This window comes from Lissotriton helveticus, chromosome 11 (assembly GCF_964261635.1).
Source record: "Lissotriton helveticus chromosome 11, aLisHel1.1, whole genome shotgun sequence".
Classification (NCBI taxonomy): domain Eukaryota; kingdom Metazoa; phylum Chordata; class Amphibia; order Caudata; family Salamandridae; genus Lissotriton; species Lissotriton helveticus.
Genome location: NC_136072.1, coordinates 231,371,423 through 231,392,749, shown reverse-complemented (window position 1 = coordinate 231,392,749; position 21,327 = coordinate 231,371,423). Strand labels below are relative to the sequence as shown.

The 21,327-nt window shown below is 48.5% G+C and overlaps 1 protein-coding gene across 1 annotated transcript in view; it reads right to left on the bottom strand.

The window, feature by feature from the left end:
- Window positions 1–1,448: 1,448 nt before the first annotated feature.
- Window positions 1,449–21,327, bottom strand: part of LOC144792757 (mast cell carboxypeptidase A-like) — a 308,710-nt gene continuing 288,831 nt past the window's right edge. Inside the window, exon 11 of the mRNA XM_078667938.1 lies at window positions 1,449–1,742. Coding sequence (XP_078524064.1) covers window positions 1,549–1,742 — 194 coding nt within the window. The 3' untranslated portion in view covers window positions 1,449–1,548. The remainder of the gene's footprint in view (window positions 1,743–21,327) is intronic.

Genomic DNA, 21,327 nt, shown 5'->3' with positions numbered 1-21,327 from the left:
TATACTTTAAAAGATGGCCATTTTGATCAATTTACAGCTGAAATGGCTATTAAAACTCCCCAGTTCCCCAGAACGTCAAATGTGCTTTTAAAGTTTGATGTTCTACCTAATTAGGAGAGAATTGCCTTCAAATATAAAAGAGGGACAAAAGAATGCAATCATTGAAAGTGTATTCCTCAGCTTTGCTGAAATACTTCATTTCTGATGTTTTGTTAGTCATTTCTATTGTTCTCAAAGGTTAACCAATATCCTAAACAAATTCATATTTAAGCCTTTTCTTCTAGCTGCAATAGGTTTTTACACACCTATCAGCTCATATGTAGTTTCTAACCGTCAGTGATGTTTTGTTATTTAATATGTTTAAAGTGTGCATTCTGTGTGTTTTGATGTGTTACTTCCATTGTAGGGGATGTGCAGCAGTGTAAACTCTACACAAGTTCCAAGCAAGGGTGGGCATAACTTGCATAATTCCATGTAGCATATTCATGCAGAATTACCCTAAAGTTGCACAAGATTATGCAAAACCACACAAGAAGAGAAGTTCTGCATTGAGTACTTTAGCCACAATGGACGTGAGGATTCATTTTGCACCAAGAAATAGCACTGAATACAACAGAACACGAATAGTGAGTGTGAGTAGCTGCTCGTGCTCACTAAATGCGCACTTGGGGGTAAGAATTTCCACCAACTTCTTTCTTGGCAAGTTGGCTTCCAGAGGTACTCAGGGAGGAGGAAACCATAATCGTCTGAGAGTAATTCTGCATTAAAGGTATTTTCTTAGCAAAAAAATGCCTCTTCACTCCAAAATGGACACAAAGATATGTTTGGAGCTAAGACATAGCACTGAATGCAATTGAACTTGAGTAGCAAGTGGGAGCAGCTGCTTGCACTTGCTAGATGTGCAATTGGAGTTGGGTTTTCCCACAACTTACTCCCGGCATTTAGAACAAAATGCACCCTTGCATACAAAATGAATGCAAGGATATATTTAGCAGTAAGGAAATAGTGCTAAATTCAGCAGAGCATAAACAGCAGAATGGACAGTCACCCATGCTTGCTAAATGTGTTCTTGCGGCAGGAAATGTTCCCCCAAATGACTCTTTTGACGCGATTGGGCATACTTGTACTATTAGCTGTAATTCTACTTCAAAGAGTAGCACTCTTTTTTTTGTCACATAAAATTATGAGAATGATGCTCCAGGAGTGATGAGGCCAGTTCCAGGCATACATGTGAAATTTCCTGGCAGTTATTGACCAGAAAAATCCTCATTTTTTGATGAGCTATTTTACAATATTCACGTTTGCTGCAATAGCAAAACATCTAGTTATATAAAATGCACATCCAATGCAGACCAAGCAACACAAATGTTACACAAATTATTCACACAGCACAACGTTTTAATCTCTACACACACACATTTTTCATTATAAACCCAAAACAAAATGGATTGACTGTCTCAAGGCATGTTTATTCATCTTATGTTGCATTATAATATGTTTCTCCTAGCAGTTGTTGATCTGTCCAGCACAGATACCTCTGTATCATCTTTAGATGTATGCTACAGTCCCGAGAACATGATTAGCAATAGATATCACAGCCAGCATAGTTTCTTGGCAAGTTGGCTTTATGAAGGACTCAGGGAGGAGGAACCCATACTCGCCATTGTCACGAAGTTCAAAGCCGAATGAGTACTTGATGCCCTGATCATAGGTCCAGTCAACCGATGAACCAGCAGTGGGATCTAAAATACACAATTAATGAAAACAATATATGACTAGCACTGGAAAACACACTGTATATTCAGAGCGAACACTCATCATAGCTTTAGAAGTTTAGCAAAATGTCATAGCAAGTCTGGTATTAAGATCATGTCAAGTTTACTCTGCTGTTGATAGTAACTGTTTAGGTTGTGTGAAACTGTAAGTTTTCTTTCCCCTCAAAATTTATGGAAAAGGACCTCAAATTATGTGAATGGAGATTTGTCTATATCTGGAGTGAAATTTGAGGCAATACCTTAAGTTAAAAAAAACACGCAAGATACTTGTAGGACACCAGTTAAAGTGGAAAATGCCCCCCAAGTGGGATGTTTTCTATGCAAAACATCCTCCTGCATTTGAATATTACACAATGTATGAGGCAAAGCTGAACAATTTTCACAAAATTTGTGTAAATCACCAGTTTTGAAAATTTTACTGCCGTGATAAAATATCACCCAGCCCTTTGGCAGATCCTCTGGCCAGAGCTTTGTTCAAGTGAGTTGACCTGTCTCTCTCAAAACCCACTGACACACTCAGGACATGTATAAAGATTCCTCTATCAACACACCAGTTTCCACCATATGTATTTAAGACACTTAGCCCTATCTGGGCCAGTCACCCACAATGATAGCTCTAATTAGTGCAGCAAGGGCCATGCCTGTGATTGGTTGATTACACTCATATTATGGCTGTTTCAAGGCTAAAACATGGGTATGACAGACATTTTTCTTGCTTGTGTTATGAGTAATGACACACTTGCACATCACTGCAGTCACTGCCAGAAAGGATGGCATCTCCTGCCCACTGGCACACAGTGAAAATACATCAATGATTGTTTCATACGTTGACATCTCTTCACATCCATTAGAAGGCTAGCTGCTCCATATTGGACAGGTCTACATGTGTCAATGGTTCACACATGTACCCAAACACATCTACTTTTTTCTACTGGATATATGTTTCTATTCGAGGAAACCCCTCCCCTATCCCCTCATTAAATATGGAAATCTTCCCTTCCCACTCCTAACATGAAAATGCACTTACTACCGATTGTGACAAAAAGAAAAATGCATGTGTTTAATAGATAAACCCAATTATAGATGTTTATAGTAGGTCTCTAAGAAATTGTCTACTACTCGTTAATTATCATGGAGCACAGGAAAACAAGATGTTGCAACGTATGGCTCTCTTTCCTGTCTGCCATGAAATATAATGCAATCTGAAAAAAATGTTAGGCTCTAAAATACAATAATAGTTCTGTACAAGCATGACCAATGCACCTATGATGTTTGAACACTTTCTACAGACCTTGGTTAATAAAGTGTATATTTTACTGGCAAGAAATCTCATATATTTAGTTAGGAATTAGAAAGATAGGCGCATGGCCACTCAGTGTTAGTGCTCAGAGCTTGCATGTTTGCTGACAAAAGCAGGCTAACAAGGCTGGTTTTATGAAGTGGGTGTAGAAATTGAAGAAACAGCACATCTAACTGAGAAACAGTAATGTTAGGATTTCACAGGATCAAGGTCATGGCATTTATTCGCTAATAAACAAGACCATAATGAGACGGCTTCTAGGCAAAGATTGCATGTTACGATGATATTGCAATATCGTAAGGTCAAGCATATCTAACCAGACCAACATCATGTAAACCAACAAGAAATGTATTCAAATATAGTACTCTGTATAACATACTTGATAATAATTCAACTAAGGAATTTAGAAAGATCTTGAATGATATTCATGAGAAAGCCCTCAATGCAATTGCATAAAAGAGAAAAACTAAGGGCCAGATGTAGGTAATTCTATTTTACCGATTCATAAATACCGAATTTTACCGATTCAGTATTTATGAATCGGTAAATTAGAAGTAGTGAGATGTAGGTAAATTTCTTTTTACATTTACCGAATCGGTAAGAATCGGTATTTACCGATTCGGTAAATACAGAATCGGTATTGCCCATTGATTCCTATGGGCCTTGAAGCCCATAGGAATCAATGGGCAATACCGATTCGGTATTTACCGAATTGGTAAATACCGAATCCTGCAAGGGTGCAGGGGGTGTCACTTTGACACCCTCTAGCACCCCAAATACAGGCATGTGTGCCATGTGGCACACATACATGCCCTAAGGGCATGTCTGTGTGTCACATGGTACAGGTGTGCATGCACAGATGTGCATGCACACCTGAATTCGGTATTTTACCACCCAATAGGATTGGGTGGTAAAATACCGACTCTTAAGGGCCTGTGGCACTCTCAGGAGTGTCACCTACATGTGGAATTACCGAATTGGTAAAATTACCGATTCAGTATTTTACAGAATCGGTAAATTTACCGAATCGGTAAATTTACCGATTCTGTAAAATGCTGGCCCCTACATGCCGAATCCTAAATACCGGTCGGTAACGGCCGAATTCGGCCGTTACCGACCGGTATTTCCTCTCCTACATCTGGCCCGAAGACTTTTCCCTATACTACCAATCTTAAATGACCATGAATATATGTTACTGAAGATCACAAAGATCACATCAATTCACCATTCAGAATTGTGTGGTATATAGTTCTATAGACAAAGCAGCAGGTAAATACATCAATTAATTATTCCAACCTATAGTACATACAGTATATAGTATATACAGTATTGTATGTGAAGGGTGCCTTTGATTTTTGGAGAAAATTAGCAAACTTTCAAATTGCTGATAGAAGTCAAATCTTCTTACATACACATGTTTTGAATGCTTTACATATCTGAATTGTACATCATGGGGTTTTTCAAGACTTAGATTGGGGGCATTTGAGACATGAGATGAAAGGAGCTAATAAAGATTTCTTTGTGCTACACTTTTCATATTATCCTTTATATTTCAATTAGGAGAGCAACTTATACCAATGAGATAGAAACTCATGATTTTGTGGATTAGATTGCAAAGCAAACATAGCTTAGTCCTTTACTTGTTGTATATTAATGATATTTTTGTCATTTGGAGACGACAGCAAGAAATACTAGTATGCAAAATCAATGAGCGTAATACCAAAATTATTTTATATAATTCAGTGAAAACCTAAGTTCAAAACAAAGTGCTTTTTTATGTACTGGTAGAGACTGGTGAAAGGACGCTGCAAATGAATATGTATGGCAAATCCACTGACAATGATAAAAACAGTTTGTTGCTTTATCAAATTTTTCATCCTGAAGATATTGAAAATACCTGCCTTACGGGGGCGTGGCCACGGAGGCGACCAAGATGGCCGCTTCTATCTGACGCTCCACCGCCCGGGCGGCCGATCTTCTCCATCCTGCCGGATTTTCTCTGACCTGAAACCGGCCAGCACATCCATCCTGCAGCGGAAGCGATTTGCCTCCATCCGACGTTGGTCCGAGGTCCGGAGGTGCCCCGTGAGGACCGTTAGGCGGAGGAGACGGTGCGCCACCCCATCAGCGCCCTCTCTGACTGCGCCCGGCCCGCTGGTGAGTTCTGCTTCGGGGGCATGCTGCCTCTTGCCCTCGGCTCACCTGCGGCGGTGGGGGCTGGGTTTCGTTTCCTCCGGTCCGCGGGGGGGGGGGGGCGCCGGGTGGTTTAGAGGCTCCGGGCGCGCGAAGGCCTACGGGCCCGAGGCGTAGGCCGGAGCCGGGGCCTCGAGTGGTGGCTGTCCCCGGCTTGGGCTGGGGGGCGGTGGGATCTGGTTCCCGGGCCGCCGGTGGACTCGGGGTTGGGGGGGCGTCCCGGTGGCTGGGACTGCGGGGGGGCTGGGCGGCCCCGCCTTCCTCCGGGGATTTCTCCCGGTGCCTGTCTGCTGGACGAGTTTCTACACGGCCTGCACTGATCGCTAAGAAATAACTACGCAGCAGCCTTGGCCCACCATTTTCAGACGGAAAGGCCTGTCATAGGCCCATCGCATTTTGGCCCCTGGGTCCACTCTTGATTTACACGTGGACCACGAGGCGCTAGCGGGGGCTGCCAGTGCACGTGCCCCCCACCCTGTGCCTGCCTGAGGATTGCCTTGGGGTGCCTGGCTGTGGCCGCCTGGGTGTCGCCACCCTCCCTGCACTACCCCTGGTCCCTTGGGGCGTGGACCCTGCTGACCACCATGGGCAAGAGGGACCCCAATCAGAGGAAGCTCAGCTTCGACAAATCCTCCCTGCTTACCACTGACTCCGCGACGGGGGCATCATCAGACGCGATGCCCCCCTCCTCAGGATGCCACCGCCACGCTGGTCACCACCATGATGTCCGAAATGAGGGCTGGTTTCAAATCATTGGACACCAGATTCGACACTTTGGAGCAGAAGTTGGCGGATATGGGCTCCAAGGTACAAGCGCATGATCGCCGGCTTGATGTGGTCGAAGCCAGGGTGTCGGACCTTGAGGACACGAACGCGAAAGACCGAAAAAGACTGGAACGTGTTGAAAAAATCCTGAAAGAAGTGGCCATTAAAAACGAGGATTTGGAAGCACACGGACGACGAAATAACGTCCGTATTTTGTGCGTGGCGGAAACTACCCAAACGGGCAGAATGGACGTGTTTGTTGGAAAATTGTTGGTTGAGCTGTTTGGCAGGGATCAGTTCACTCCCGGATTTGTGGTGGAGAGGGCCCACAGATCTCTGGGTCCCCGGCCAAAACCGGGTCTCCCACCATGCCCCATCATAGCCAGGATTATGAACTTCAGGGACCGAGATGCAGCGCTTCGAGCAGCTCGTGAGAAGGGGGAGATACGATGGCAAGGTGACTCCTTGTCTCTCTATCCAGACTTCACTCTCATGGTTCAGGAGGCCCGCAGAAAATACACGGGGGTGAAGGCCGCACTCCGCAATTTAGGCCTTAAGTACGGGATGCTCTACCCCGCACGCCTCAGAGTGGACGTCGCTGGTAGGCCACGCATTTTCGACACCCCTTCGGAGGTCCAAGAATTTTGCCGCACTTATAAATCTAGAGACTCACAGACATCTGACACCTCCAGAGCGCCTTCTCCAGCTCAGGAAGACTCGCAGCGCAGTGTGGACCTGTTTTCTGGCTCCGGCCATGGCTGACACTTTGCTTTTCGCCTTTACTGCTTCCCTCCTGCCACGGCCGTTCATACTCCATTTGCATATCTATGGTCAGGCATGTTGCATACCTACTTGGATTGTTCTGCCCGGCCGTCGTGGCGTTGCCACCCCTAATGGCAGTTGCCTTGTGTCATTTGGGGTTTTTTGTTTCACTTCTAGCGGTACACCCTGTCCATCTTGTTAGTTGTCAATGCATAGCATTCTGCCATACCGCTTTGTTGGGATGGGTTTTCCTCTTCGGGATCTGTGAGAGATTGGGTGGGGGGTGGGACTGGGGTTTTGTTTTTTTGAATGTGTTGCATCATTGTCGACATTGCCCATTGTGTGTTGAGCTGCTTCTATCGTAGGTCCTCCTCAATGTCACTGTACCCATGGCCAGGTTAGGCTTTCAGAGCGGCCCCTCTAACCTTTCACTAATGTCGTGGAATGTCAGGGGATTGAATAACGCTCGGATGTGTAGACAGGTTTTTAACTACATTGCCCGACACAAGATAGACGTGGTTTTCCTGCAGGAAACTCACTTGTCTCCTGACGCCGCCTCCCAGTTTGCCAAAAGTTGGGGCCCCCATCGCTTCTTTTCCCACTACAGCAGATACTCCAGAGGGGTTGCTATTTGCATACATAATCGCGTACCATTTAAGTTATCGCACGTGGTAACTGATAACGAGGGTAGATATGTCATTGTTTTGGGTACGTTATTAGACCACAGGCTTACGCTAGTAGGGGTTTATGGACCTAATATTGACACACCCGCTTTTTTCACTGAGCTGCAGGTACATCTGTTTTCCTTGGAACCGGGGCTCTTGATACTTGGTGGTGATTTTAATCTGCTATTCAACCCAACCAGAGACAGTACCTCTTCGGCCCCAGACTCGAAGCCACGCTCACGACCAGTCCTCCTTGACTTGTGCTCCCATTTATCCCTCATTGACATCAAGGCGTCCTTGCATGCCCACACTCCTACGTACACACACTATTCGGGGTTTCATGACACCTGGACCAGGATTGATTACTGGTTGATCTCCCTGGGAGTGGCTGGTTGGGTAGGTGATCTCCTTACGCTCCCCCGCACCCTGTCCGATCATTCCCCCATTGTGCTGCGGCTGCAGGTCCCGAGGGCGGGTGGCTATGAAAGGCAGTGGCGCTTCCCCGGGAGGGCCTTATCAGACCCCGTGTTTACTGAGGAAGTCAGGGAAGCCATAGAGGAATACTTTGAGCTGAACACTGGCACGGTGGACACCTGGGCGGTCCTGTGGGAGGGCTTTAAAGCTACCATTAGGGGAGTGTGCATCGCTAAACATACAGGTGCATTGCGCGATATTCGCTCTACCCTGCTCCAGATTGAACGCGATGTAGCGGCATTGGATGCGGAACAGCTCACGACACATACGGCAGAGAGGGAAGCAAAACGCTTACAACTGATGCTACGATTCCGTGAGGAAGCGGACAGGGAACTTCATTTTCTGACCAAGGCGCACACGGCTAGGCAATATGGGGAGGGCGACCGACCGGGCAAAATGCTGGCTCAGCTACTGCGGCCCCCACGCAAGTCTGCTTACATCACTGACCTTGTGGGCCCTGAAGGGGACACTCTACACACTACACCGGCGATCTGTGATACCTTTTTGCACTATTACACATCCCTGTGCACTTCCACGCTGGCCGATGATACCATAGACCGTGGTAACTATCTTAATTAAATAGCAATGGTGCACTTAGAGAAGTGGATGATAGATTTTCTGGCCGACCCCATCACATCTGACATTATCAATGAAGCTATCGACTCCATGAAAGGATCTTCGGCCCCTGGGCTGGATGGCTTTTCTGCGGATTTTTACAAGGCCTATAAAGAATTGCTGGTCCCCCGCTTGGTGGAGGTTTACGCTGAGGCCCTGGAGACGGGCTGTTTGCCCCCCACGCTTAGGGATGCAGTCATAGTGCTTTTGCCCAAACCGGGAAAAGATCCCACACTGTGTGGTTCTTATCGCCCTCTCTCTTTGTTAAATCTGGACTACAAGATCCTAGCAAAGGCCATCGCCATCCACCTGTCTTTGCTGATGGAGTCCATTATCTCCCCGGCACAGTCTGGCTTCGTACCGCATCGCTCCACATCTCTCAACCTCCGCACCCTTTTCTCCGTCCTGCACCGGGTGGACCCTGCCGTCCCAGCTGCGGCGATTCTTTTAGACGCCGAAAAAGCATTTGACTCCTTAGAATGGCAATTCCTTATGTCGGTGATGCGCCGGATGGGCATTCCTGAGTGCTTGGTGAACACAGTGGAGTTGCTCTACACGCGGCCAGTGGCGCGATTGCACCTCAATGGCACTATCACTACACAATTTCCCCTGTCGCGTGGTACGCGACAGGGCTGCCCCCTCTCGCCAATTCTATACATCTTGGCGATGGACCCGTTGGTCCGTCACTTTCAGGAACGACATATGCATCGGGGTCTCCAGTTCCGCACTGGCCCGCTTTTAGTCTTGCTTTATGCGGACGATACCATCCTTTACGTCCAGCATTCGCAGGACAACCTTGAACCGCTGATAGCGGAAATAACCCGGTTTGGCGCGTTATTTGTCCACTTACGCCGAGCACTACCGAATGGTCCTGCCCCTTCCCCCTTTCTTGGAGCTGAGATTCGGTAACATATCTGGGGATACAAGTCCACCTGGATACTGACTCTATTATTAGACTAAACTATGGCACCGCATTGACTGCCCTGGAGGGTCAGATTGAATGATGGAATCGTCTCCCACTGTCCATGGCTGGGCGTATTGCCATCATTAAAATGATGGTGCTGCCACGTTTTTTGTACCTGTTCAATAATATTCCTGTTCCCCTTACACAAATCTTCTTCACACAATTGCGCTCCTTACTACTACGCCTTGTGTGGGGAGACAAAACCCCCCGCGTGTCCTGGCGCGTATTGACGCTCCCCTATGAGCGTGGTGGGCTGGGCGTTCCCGATTTTTATCTTTATTTTCTTGTGGCGCAGTGTTCTTATGCATTCCCCTGGTATCACCCCGATGCCCGGATCGTTTACTTGAAGCCTGAAGCCGACCTAGTTCTGCCGGGAACACTGGCTACCACTCTGCCCTCGGGCTTCCCTAGGGACCCACGTGACATCCAGACTGTCTCGTCGACCTGCTGGGCTTGGGGCAGGCTGCGCCGCTTGACAGGGCTCGCCCAGATGTACTCTCCTGCCCTCCCACTGCCCAACCCCTCCTGGCTTGCAATCACTGGGGAATCTGTGGTGAAACGCACATTATCCAAATTTCACATTTCCACCATAGAAGACCTGTTTCCTGAGGGCCATGCCTTTTCCCTCACAGAGGACACCCGCTTCACTGCTCGGACGTTTATGGACTCCTTTGTGCTCAATAGATTGCGATCCTTGCTTCGTTCCTTGTTCCCCTCGTTTCCCCTCCCTCCTGAAGACTTCCCTCCCCTCACCTTCCTTATCCAACACGCATCGGGGACGCATCTGGTCTCTCAATTATATCGGCTGTGCTCTGACATGCTCCCGGCCCCGGATCAGACGGTGCGGGCGGCGTGGGAGGCGGATTTGGGTTACCCCATTACCGATGAGCAGTGGCAGTGGTGCTGCAGGGCGACCAAGCACATCTCACTTAACAGTAGACACAAGCTCCTACACTTTAAGTTCTTGCGTAGACTCTACTTCACACCAGTGCGACTGCATAGAATAGACCCTGCGCGTCCACACAATTGCCCCAAATGTGGCGGGCCTCAGGCAGACTTCGCGCACCTTTCGTGGGCTTGTCCCATGCTCCAAGACTACTGGTCCGGAGTGCACCGCACCCTTGGTGCAATGCTGCGCTTGAACCTAGTCCCCATCCCCGAAATTGCCCTCCTGGGCTACGTGGCTGACTTCCCTAAGGCGACACGTAGACTGGCTGCGCTGGGATTTTTGCAGGCAAAGCGCGAGGTGGCACTCCTTTGGCGCGACCGTCGATCCCCGTTACACACTTCCTGGCTCCGGAGCATGGCGCACTGCAATACCAACAATGAGGAGTACTCTGCCACGGTCCCCATTACGTCCAGGCCTAAAGATATCTGGGGCCCGTATCGTGCATATCTGGCTGGCGTCGCGGCTGCGACCCAGGCGGCCTCTACCTCAGATATGGACCCAGAGGGAATCAGTTGATAAGCTTTGCTGCCACACTGCCCACTGTTCGGGCTTTGCGGGCCCGGCCTGACCTCCTACTGGTTACTCCCCCCTCCTCAATTAGAATTGTGAGACCGCATGTGAAACCTCTACTTCGTCATGGCTGAGAAAATTACCCTACCGCACCTGGGCATGGTGTTGCAATTATTTACACTGACTGTCAGATATGTTGGCCTGTTCTTGATGTTGGGTATGCTCAAGTTATTATGCACTGTATGTATGTACTCAAAGGGGCGCGATGTGATGCAACTGTATTATTTTACATCTATGCAACATTTCATTGTATGTTTATCGTTGAAAATGATAAATAAAGATTTTAAAAAAAAAATACCTGCCTTACCCCAAATTAGTATGACTTAAATTAATAACATCACACAAAACAACATATGTACATCAGGAATATGATTTTTGCCAAATATTTAATAAAGACAAAGGGGATATTCACAAAGTGTAACAGATGATGAAAAATCACATCAGCAAGATTCCATGAGTTGAATTAATGCCACCTACCAGAGCAAAAAAAAGAGCAGATAATGTGCTTCTAATTATGCTACTGCCAGTAGTAACATCAAAAGGATCATCAATAAAAGTTGTGAATTAGGGCCATATGTATCAACAAACCCTTTTGCGATTCCTAAATAGCGATTTTTAAGGAATCGCTATTTAGGAATCGCAAAATGGTATGTATGAAGAAATTCGCTATTTTTTAGCAATTCCTTAATCTTCCTTATTTGCGAATTCGCATTTTGCGAATTCGCAATTAAGGAATAATTTCCAATGCATTCCTATGGGCCAGGAGGCCCAAAGGAATGATTGCGAAATAATTCTCAAATTGCGAATTCGCAATTTGCTAATCGCAATTTGAGAATTATTTCAAGGGTGCAGGGGTGTCTCAAAGACACCCTGCTGCACCCCTGAAATGTACATGTGTGTGCATATGGCGCACATACATGCCCTATGGGCATGTGTGTGCATCACATGCCACCTTCAAAAATGGAAAATAGTGCATTTTTTGAAGAATTCGCAAGTTACCATCAACTACAAGTTGGTGGTAATTTGCGAATTCTTACCCATAATTCGCAACCCAAAAATGCTACATACATAGCATTTAAGGAATCGCAAAATTAAGATTCCTTAAATGCTATGGCAAAATAAGGAATCGCAAATCTTTGCTATTCCTTATTTTGCGAATATTTCATACATACCAAAACATGCAAAAAAGGCCGTTTGCGTTTCGCAAAGGCCGAAATTCTGCGAATTGCGGCCTTTGCGATTCGCAAAAGGCTTGATACATATGGCCCATAGTGAAATTGTATCCAGTTTTCAAAGGAATGTTTAAAACAAAACTGTATTTGTATACCTGCAATTCAGGAGTATTAAAGAAACAGTTAATGTAGTTAGCCGAAGACATACAGCACAAAGTTAGCTTTAAATTGTATTCACTGTAATATTTTATGAGGGGACTAGTGCTCTGTGTAACCCAGAGTAGAGGCATCACAGTTCAGTGCGGATTTTCCTATGGCCGGTACCTTGGGGATGTTACAGATACATTATATGCGCTATGCCATTTAAATATTGCTATTTATCCAGCGTCCGTGTTGGTAGTGTTGTTGGGACTCGTCAGTTCGGTGGCCCAAATAATGATTTTATATTGCAAGAAATGTGCATGAGAGCAAACATTAAACTCTCGAATTGTCATGCTGGCTTGCTGTAACTTCACTAGTCCCTAGTATGAGGGCTGTTTCTGTGACCCTGAACCAAAAACCGTGGCACTGTTTATTATCCTTTTGTTTCCCTGATCGTTAGTACGTAGCACAGGCCAGCTCAGTGGGTGAAGCCAGAGTGTGAGGCACGGATCAGTGACCCCTTATGAGTGTGAGCGTGGGAGTCTGCCACAGATCAGTGCCGCACATCCTGTGCATGTAGCATGGATTGAATCTGTGTTCTACGCAGCTAAGCACTGGCACGTGGCATGGACAGCCCAGACACTAATATATACATTTTTGGTTATACAGAATGGATTAGGGACTGGTTCTATGTGACCCCATGTTATGCACCTTCAACCAGGGCCCTGCTTTTACTGAGCCTGGTTATGCAGCATGACAGAGAGCCCACTCCTTGTTTGCCTGGTTATGTAGCATGGGCAGTGACCCTGTTTTATGAGCTTGGTAATCCAGCTGGCATCAGGTCGCTGTGAATAAGGTTTTGCACCCTGGGTCAGGGTACTGTCCGTTGTGAGCCTGGCCACGTCTGGTTATTCAGCTTGTGCCATACCCTGCTGTCCTTCAGTCCTGGTTATGGAGCTCGTGCCTGAGCCTTGTTCTCTCAAAGAGTAGTAATGCTGTGTGTTTAGCCCTCGATTTTTGTGAACCACGTTTTGTGCCATGGATCATATTTGCAGAATGCTATGCAGGCTTGCCAGTTCCTTGTGGGTCACTGCCTGACCCTTGCTCCTCTGGTGGTGTCCCATCGAACCCCTCTGGCTCAGGATATAAAATGTGGCATTGGTAGAGCTCTTGGTTTGCCAGCTACTTTCTGTTGTGGTGCAGATGTTGGCCTGCAGTTGAGTTGTAGTGTAGTTCCTATTATCCCAATAGGCTCTGCGCATTGGAATAATACCTTCAATAGTAAAGGCCTAGACCAGACGTTAACTAGGTCTACTACTGACGATATTAGACTTAAAGTTTTGGGTTTGCCAGCTAGCTCAGAGTTCACTAGAAACTTTCTCGAATGTTCAGGAAGGAATTAACTTCCCTGATTAGACAAGAAGGGATTTAGTTTCTGACAACCATAGAACATGACAACTTTGCTCTCCCCTAACCAAGAGTGTATCTCGAGAGTCGTGTGAACAAAAGGCAATTTATTTTACTCAGTCAGTACGTGCATTCTTAGTCTCATCAGAATGTAGAGAAAAGGAAGAGACGGGCGTGTTCAATAAAAAGGTGTTATTTATTGATCAGTCTCTTTTCTCATACAAGAGAAATGGATCGATATTATTGCAATACTTATAGTTAAGTAAAGTGCATACATTAAAAGCAGAAGTATAAAATAATACTGTAAAAACATTGATATGGTTTCTAAGCCATAAGATGTTTTAAAATGAATAAAATATATTATATACACATATACATTTGACTAAACGTACTCAACTGGTGTTTCTAAATACGCCTACCCCGTGTACCTGACCTAAGCCTAATACGTGGGCGGGAATAGAAAGTTACAGTTTAAGTTAAGTTTGTTTTTGCCAAGGGAATAACTAAAGAATTCTCTGCGAGGGGTTATTCAGTTCTGTACCTGGAATTAAGGATGAATGAGGGATGGTATCTCTCTCTCTGGTCTCGATATTCCAGGCTGCCTGCGAGGGCTACCCGGAAGCGCCGGTGCTGGATTTCTCGGCAGGAGAAAGCAGCGCGTCTCGTTCTCAGCGCGTCAGGAAGGCGGGGCTGCGCCAGCGGGGTCTGCTCTGCTCTGGGCTTCGGCAAGTATGGCTGCTCCGTCTCGTCACCACCGCGTGTGTTTGCATAGGGCAATATCGGTAATATTTATACCTTTAAGGTGCCGAGATTGACGTAAGGATGGACATAGATACGTCAATAAGGATGTCATACGACTTGCTCGTTAGCACATTCTTTTGCTGAAGTTCTCAGTGAAATCAAAACAATGGCCGCAGGGTTTTGCCCAGGTTGTCATAGGTTTGATTTGTTATGAGAACTCCGTATGCCTTATCAGGGGCTGGAGGAATATCGCTTGTCTAATTAGATCGCAAGCGTTATGACCTAATCAGATAACACGTTCCTGTGCCGTAGCGTGACTGCGTCAGATAACGGTATCTGCATCATGGGGGTTTTCTGCCTCATGGGCTGACTGCTAGTTAACTTGTTGGTTTGTTTAACCAGAATAGGGTCAGGAATAGGGGGATCGATTCAGAACCTATAGGAATACATCACAGAGTCAACAAGCTAATGTTCTCCAGAGGGCCTTTCCTTTCCTGAATAAGATTGATGTGGGTGAGTGGCTTGGAGGGAGTGTGTTATTCTCATAGTGATGCACAATATGAGGGCCGATGTGCTCTTTCGATCTTCTATCCTGAGCTATTTGAATGTTGAGTGTGTCAGCTGTCACTTGCCTGACACGAGTTGAGTTCTGATGGGCCTCGTACTGCAGGGGTGTTGTGCTAAACATCAATTATGCGTAGCTAGAGTGAGAGTTCATGCTGTGATTATTAATTGATTAACCACATATTATAATTTGGGAGTTAGATTTCCTGATGTTGTTAGAATCTTGGGGCCCGATAAATCAAAAGATTTTTCAATTTCGTGCCTGCGTGAAAACACGTTTGTATAAATGGGCTATGGCATGTTGATGGTGGTTCTGAGGGCCTGCTTCTTGCGTGGCAGCTTATCCATTGCTTAACATGAGATCCCGAATGTCTCAAGGTGGTCCCCTGCATTTGTTGTGTCTTTTTCTTTAGTTCTTGGTTTCTGTGTTTTCCTTTCCCTCCTCCTGCTGTTTCCTTTTCACAGTGTAACTCACCGCAAGCAATGGTATCTTGTTTTTTGGCATACATGTTTAGCTTGGAGCTGCATGAAGTTAGAACTTAGTTTCTTGTACAGTGCTTTTTCTCATTGTGCCCACCCCGCCCCTATCCTAATGTGGCTCTCTGCCCACCCACAATCCCCTTTTTTATATTCTCAAAATTCTTTCTACTACTATTTGCAATGCACTACCCTATCTCTCATCCTATACATCTAGCAATATATCCTCTACATCCACTCTCTCATTTTTTCCCAAACCCCATACCACTACTATGATCCCCAAAATACCCCTTATTAGACACTCTCCTACTCTATCCCTCCTTGATCATCTGATACCTCTTTTACTATACTGAACCCCCAAAACAAACCTTTCGAAACTCTTCCCTATGACTCTGCCCCTTCAAAAACCCTTTTACTCATACAAAAGCCTCCTCCTACTAATATAACCTAAAAAAATTAAATAATAACAATGAAAAAAAAATCCAAATCCTTCACTCTTCTATCCCTCCACTATCCTTTTCAATCAAAATAACAGACTAACATGTTCACTTCTCAAATTCCATATTCCCCTATACTAATTCACCACTAATCCTTTATGGGTTCCAGAGTAGCGTGCTCCTTGCCAATAACGCTTTTAAACACCCCATCAGGGTTACAAGCGCTATATAAAAAACCTTTATCCCTTTTCTACCCCTCCCAAACCCTTCTCAGTCCAAAAAACTGACTAACATATCCACCACACAAATTACGTTCATGTTTAACCATAGTAATTCAACACTAATTCTTATGGGTACTACTCGCCAAAAAAGCGCTTCAAAACCCCATCAGGGGTAACAAGCGCTATATAAATACAAACCTCTTTCCTCCTTCTATCCCCCACCTACCCTCTCTATCCAAATAACTGAATAACCTATTCACCACTCAAATTACTTCATATTTCACTATACTAATTTTTAACACTAATCCTTTATGGGTTCCGGAGTAGCGTGCTACTCGCCAGAAAAGTGCTTCAACACCTATTAGAGGTAACAAGTGCTATATTGATGCAAACCATTCTTCCCTCCGCTATCCTTCTCACTCCAAATAAATGACTAATAGCCATCACTCAAATTACTTTCATATTTCACCATACTAATTCACCACTAATCCTTTATGGGTTTCCGGAGTAGCGTGCTTCAACACCCCATCAGGGGTAACAAGCGCTATATAAATACAACCCTTTTTTTCCCTCTTCTATCCTTCCGCTATCCTTCCAAATCCAAATAACGTACTAATCTATCCACCACTTAAAATGTACTTGCATGTTTCACTATACTAATTCAACACTAATCCTCTATGGGTCTTGGAGTAGCGTGCTGCTAGCCGAAAAAGTGCTTTAACGTCTCGTCAGGGGCAGTAAGCGATATATAAATGCAATTACAATACAATACTTTTCGCTTTTCAGTAACGGCACATTGCTTGCTAGGATGTTGCGCCTGTTGCGCCACTGTGCCTGTAACAAGGCTGGGTCACCCCTCCTGCTCCTGACTCCGATTCCTGCCTGTTGCTGACCCCGAGCGACCCAGCCGCCGCTGAGCCGTCCGCCTGCCTGCACCGATTTCCCGCCGCTGCCTCCCTGCGGCCCCGCCCACCACCAGCCCATTCACCGCCCCGCTCCCGCCACCCAGCTGACCCACCTCCCGGCTCCTTACTTAAGGGGACTGCAGTTGCCAGTGCTGGAGTGAACACTGTGCCTGTAACAAGGCCGGGTCACCCCTCCTGCTCCTGACTCCGATTCCTGCCTGTTGCTGACCCCGAGCGACCCAGCCGCCGCTGAGCCGCCCGCCTGCCTGCACAGATTTCCCACCGCTGCCTCCCTGCGGCCCCGCCCACCACCAGCCCATTCGCCGCCGCGCTCCCGCCACCCAGCTGACCCGCCTCCCGGCTCCTTACTTAAGGGGACCGCAGTTGCCAGTGCTGGAGTGACCACTGTGCCTGTAACAAGGCCGGGTCACCCCTCCTGCTCCTGATGCCGATTCCTGCCTGTTGCTGACCCCGAGCGACCCAGCCGCCACTGAGCCGCCCGCCTGCCTGCACAGATTTCCCGCCGCTGCCTCCCTGTGACCCCGCCCACCACCAGCCCATTCGCCGCCCCGCTCCCCCCACCCAGCTGACCCGCCTCCCGGCTCCTTACTTATGACGCCCCCAGAGCGACCGCGCAGCGGAAGCGCGCAGCAGGAGCACCGATTGAGCGCCGAAGGTGCGCCAAAGGTAAGCCCGTCTGCGCACCTTCGCGCCTGGACCACGCCCAGTGCCAGACCCCCTGGCCCACGTAGACACCTGCCTACATGCCGGACCTACGACTCCACCGAACTCAACGCCCTCAACGCCGGCCGGATCCCTGGATGCTACCGAGCCACCCCCAGACGCACCCACGGACCCTTCAGCTGCCACTCCTGCAAGTTCACCTGCATCCGGACCTGCAAGGCACCAGCACCCACCAAACCGAGCACCAGCAGCAACCACCTGGAGTGCATCCTGCTCAACACTCGCTCCGTCCACAGACACGCCGTCCAACTCTGGAACCTGATCGAGTCGACACTACATCTCCAGACGTCGCCTTCCTCACGGAAACCTGGATGAACGCCTCCTCAGCACCTGACATCGCCATCCCGGACAGATGCAAGATCACCTGGAGGGACCGAGTCAACCAGACCGGAGGAGGTATCGCCATCGTCCACAAGAACACCATCCGCGTCACGACCAACACCGACGACACCCTCACAACTGCCGAACACCTGCACTTCCAGATCCACACCGACCCCAAGACCACCCTCAGAGGCACCCTCATCTACAGACCCCCGGGACCACGCACACAATTCAGCGAAGCCATCGCCGACTTCATCAGCCCGCACGCCCTCCCCTCCGCTGACTACATCCTCCTCGGGGACCTCAACTTTCACCTGGAGAACAACAATGACCGCAACACCAGCACCCTGCTGGACAACCTCGACACCCTCGCTCTCAAGCAGCTGGTGACCTCCCCCACCCACTATGCCGGACACACACTCGACCCCATCATCTCATCCAGCAAGCACAGCGCCTTCAGCCACACCACCGGACTACACTGGACGGACCACAGCTGCGTCCACTTCAGCTTCAGAAAGAACACGATCCACCACCACCAGCAGCAGGTCGCACGCAGAAAATGGAACAAGATCACAGCCGACCAGCTCGCCGCAGCCCTGAGCCAAGATCCCCCCCGCCAGCTTTGCGAACCCCAGCCAGGCCGCCAACAACCTCACGAAGTGGATCAGCAACTGCGCAGACGACCTCGCCCCACTGAGGACCCCGCCCAGCAGACCCGGCAGCAAGAAAGCACCCTGGTTCACCGTCGAACTCAAGAGCTCCAAGAAGAACTGCCGTGACCTCGAGCGAGCCTGGCGCAGAGACCCTACACCTGACAACATGACCACTCTCAAGCTCGCAACCCGAAAACACCACCAACTGATCCATACCACCAAGAGAACCGCATTCAAGGAACGACTGGACAACAACAGCAAGGAACTTTTCAACATCGTCAAAGAGCTCTCCAATCCCAACGCCGGAAACAACGACATCACCCCATCACAAGACCTCTGCAACTCCCTCGCCTCCTACTTCCACAACAAGATCGCAGACATACACAACAGCTTCAGCACACAACCGACGCACCCTATGACCGCACCAACGACCCCCACCACCACCCTCCGCGCCTGGACCCCGATCACCACCGAAGACACCATCCGCACGATGAACTCCATCCACTCCGGATCCCCAACCGACCCCTGCCCTCACCACGTCTTCAACAAAGCCGATGCTGTCATCGCACCCCACCTGCGGGACATCATCAACACCTCCTTCGACACCGCCACCTTCCCAGAGAGCTGGAAGCACGCCGAACTCAGTGCTCTACTGAAGAAACCATCAGCAGACCCCACCGAACTCAAAAACTACCGCCCCATCTCGCTCCTCCCGTTTCCGGCCAAAGTCATCGAGAAGACCGTCAACAAGCAGCTGGCCGCCTTCCTCGAGACGAACGGATCCCTCGACCTCTCGCAGTCCGGCTTCCGGGCCAACCACAGCACCGAGACCGCCCTCATCGCAGCCATCGATGACATCCGAGCCCTGCTCGACAACGGGGAAACTGCGGCCCTCATCCTCCTGGACCTCTCCGCGGCCTTCGACACTGTCTGCCACCGCACCCTAGTGCAGCGCCACAGCAACGTCGGAATCCAAGAAAAGGCACTAGAATGGATCATCTCCTTCCTCACCGGAAGGACACAGAGAGTCCGCCTCCCCCCGTTCAGATCAGAAGCCACCGAAGTCATCTGCGGCGTCCCTCAAGGATCCTCGCTCAGCCCCACCCTCTTCAACGTCTACATGAGCCCCCTCGCGGCCGTCGCACGCCAACACAACCTCAACATCATCTCTTACGCCGACGACACCCAGCTGATCCCCTCCCTCACCAACGACCCCGCCACCGCCAGAGCCAACCTACACGAAGGGATGACAGACGTAGCCGAGTGGATGATGAACAGCCGCCTGAAACTGAACTCAGACAAGATGGAAGTCCTCATCCTGGGCTCCTCACCCTCCGCATGGGACGACTCCTGGTGGCCCACCGCCCTGGGCCCCACACCCAAACCCGCAGACCACGCACGCAACCTGGGCTTCATCCTGGACTCCTCCCTCTCCATGACCAGACAAGTCAACGCCGTCTCCTCGTCGTGCTTCAACATCTTGCGCATGCTACGTAAGATCTTCCGGTGGATCCCCACCGAGACCAGGAAGACGGTCACCCAGGCCCTCGTCACCAGCCGCCTGGACTACGGCAACGCCCTCTACGCCGGAACCACCGCCAAACTCCAGAGGAGACTCCAGCGGATCCAGAACGCCTCAGCAAGACTCATCCTCGACATCCCCCGACACAGCCACATCTCCAGACACCTGAGAGACCTGCACTGGCTCCCGGTCAACAAGAGAATCACGTTCCGACTCCTCACCCACGCACACAAAGCCCTATACAACCAAGGCCCAAGATACCTCAACAGCCGCCTCAACTTCTACACCCCCACACGCCAGCTTCGATCGACCAACAACGCCCTCGCCGCCGTCCCCTGCATCCGAAGAGCCACCACTGGAGGAAGGTCCTTCTCCTACCTGGCCGCCAAGACCTGGAACTCCCTCCCTACCCACCTCCGACTGACCCAGGACCACCTCGCCTTCAGGAAGCAGCTCAAGACCTGGCTGTTCGAGCAGTAGCAGACCCCCCCCAACCCCAAGCGCCTTGAGACCCTCCGGGTGAGTAGTGCGCTATATAAATGCTTTGATTTGATTTGATTTGATTTGTACGGAATTTTCCGTGAATGCACCATGCAGCAATGTTGGCTACAAAGCCCGGAGTGGTGGAGCTGTCACACATCACATGTTGCCGCATAGTTGGTGTTGTGCTGATAACATCTGCTTGTGTGCTAGAAACAAAAGGTTTTTTAGGTTTCAGAGAAGCGCCGGGCGCTCTGCCAACAGTGGACGCAAAGAGTGTTTGGGTAACAATAGTATGGTGGTGCAACTGGGTGAGTGGAAAAAACCTTTCTAACCACTCTGAAGTATGTCAGCGAAGTACTGACACACCAGCAAATATAAACAGGAATACCCTATGCACACAAATCAAAATCTCATACAGTCGTGTCTATGTAGACACACAAAGTTAAATGACAAAGCAAACAGAAATAAACAGACGTCTTCTGTGCGGTATCACTGCAGTTCGGTTTT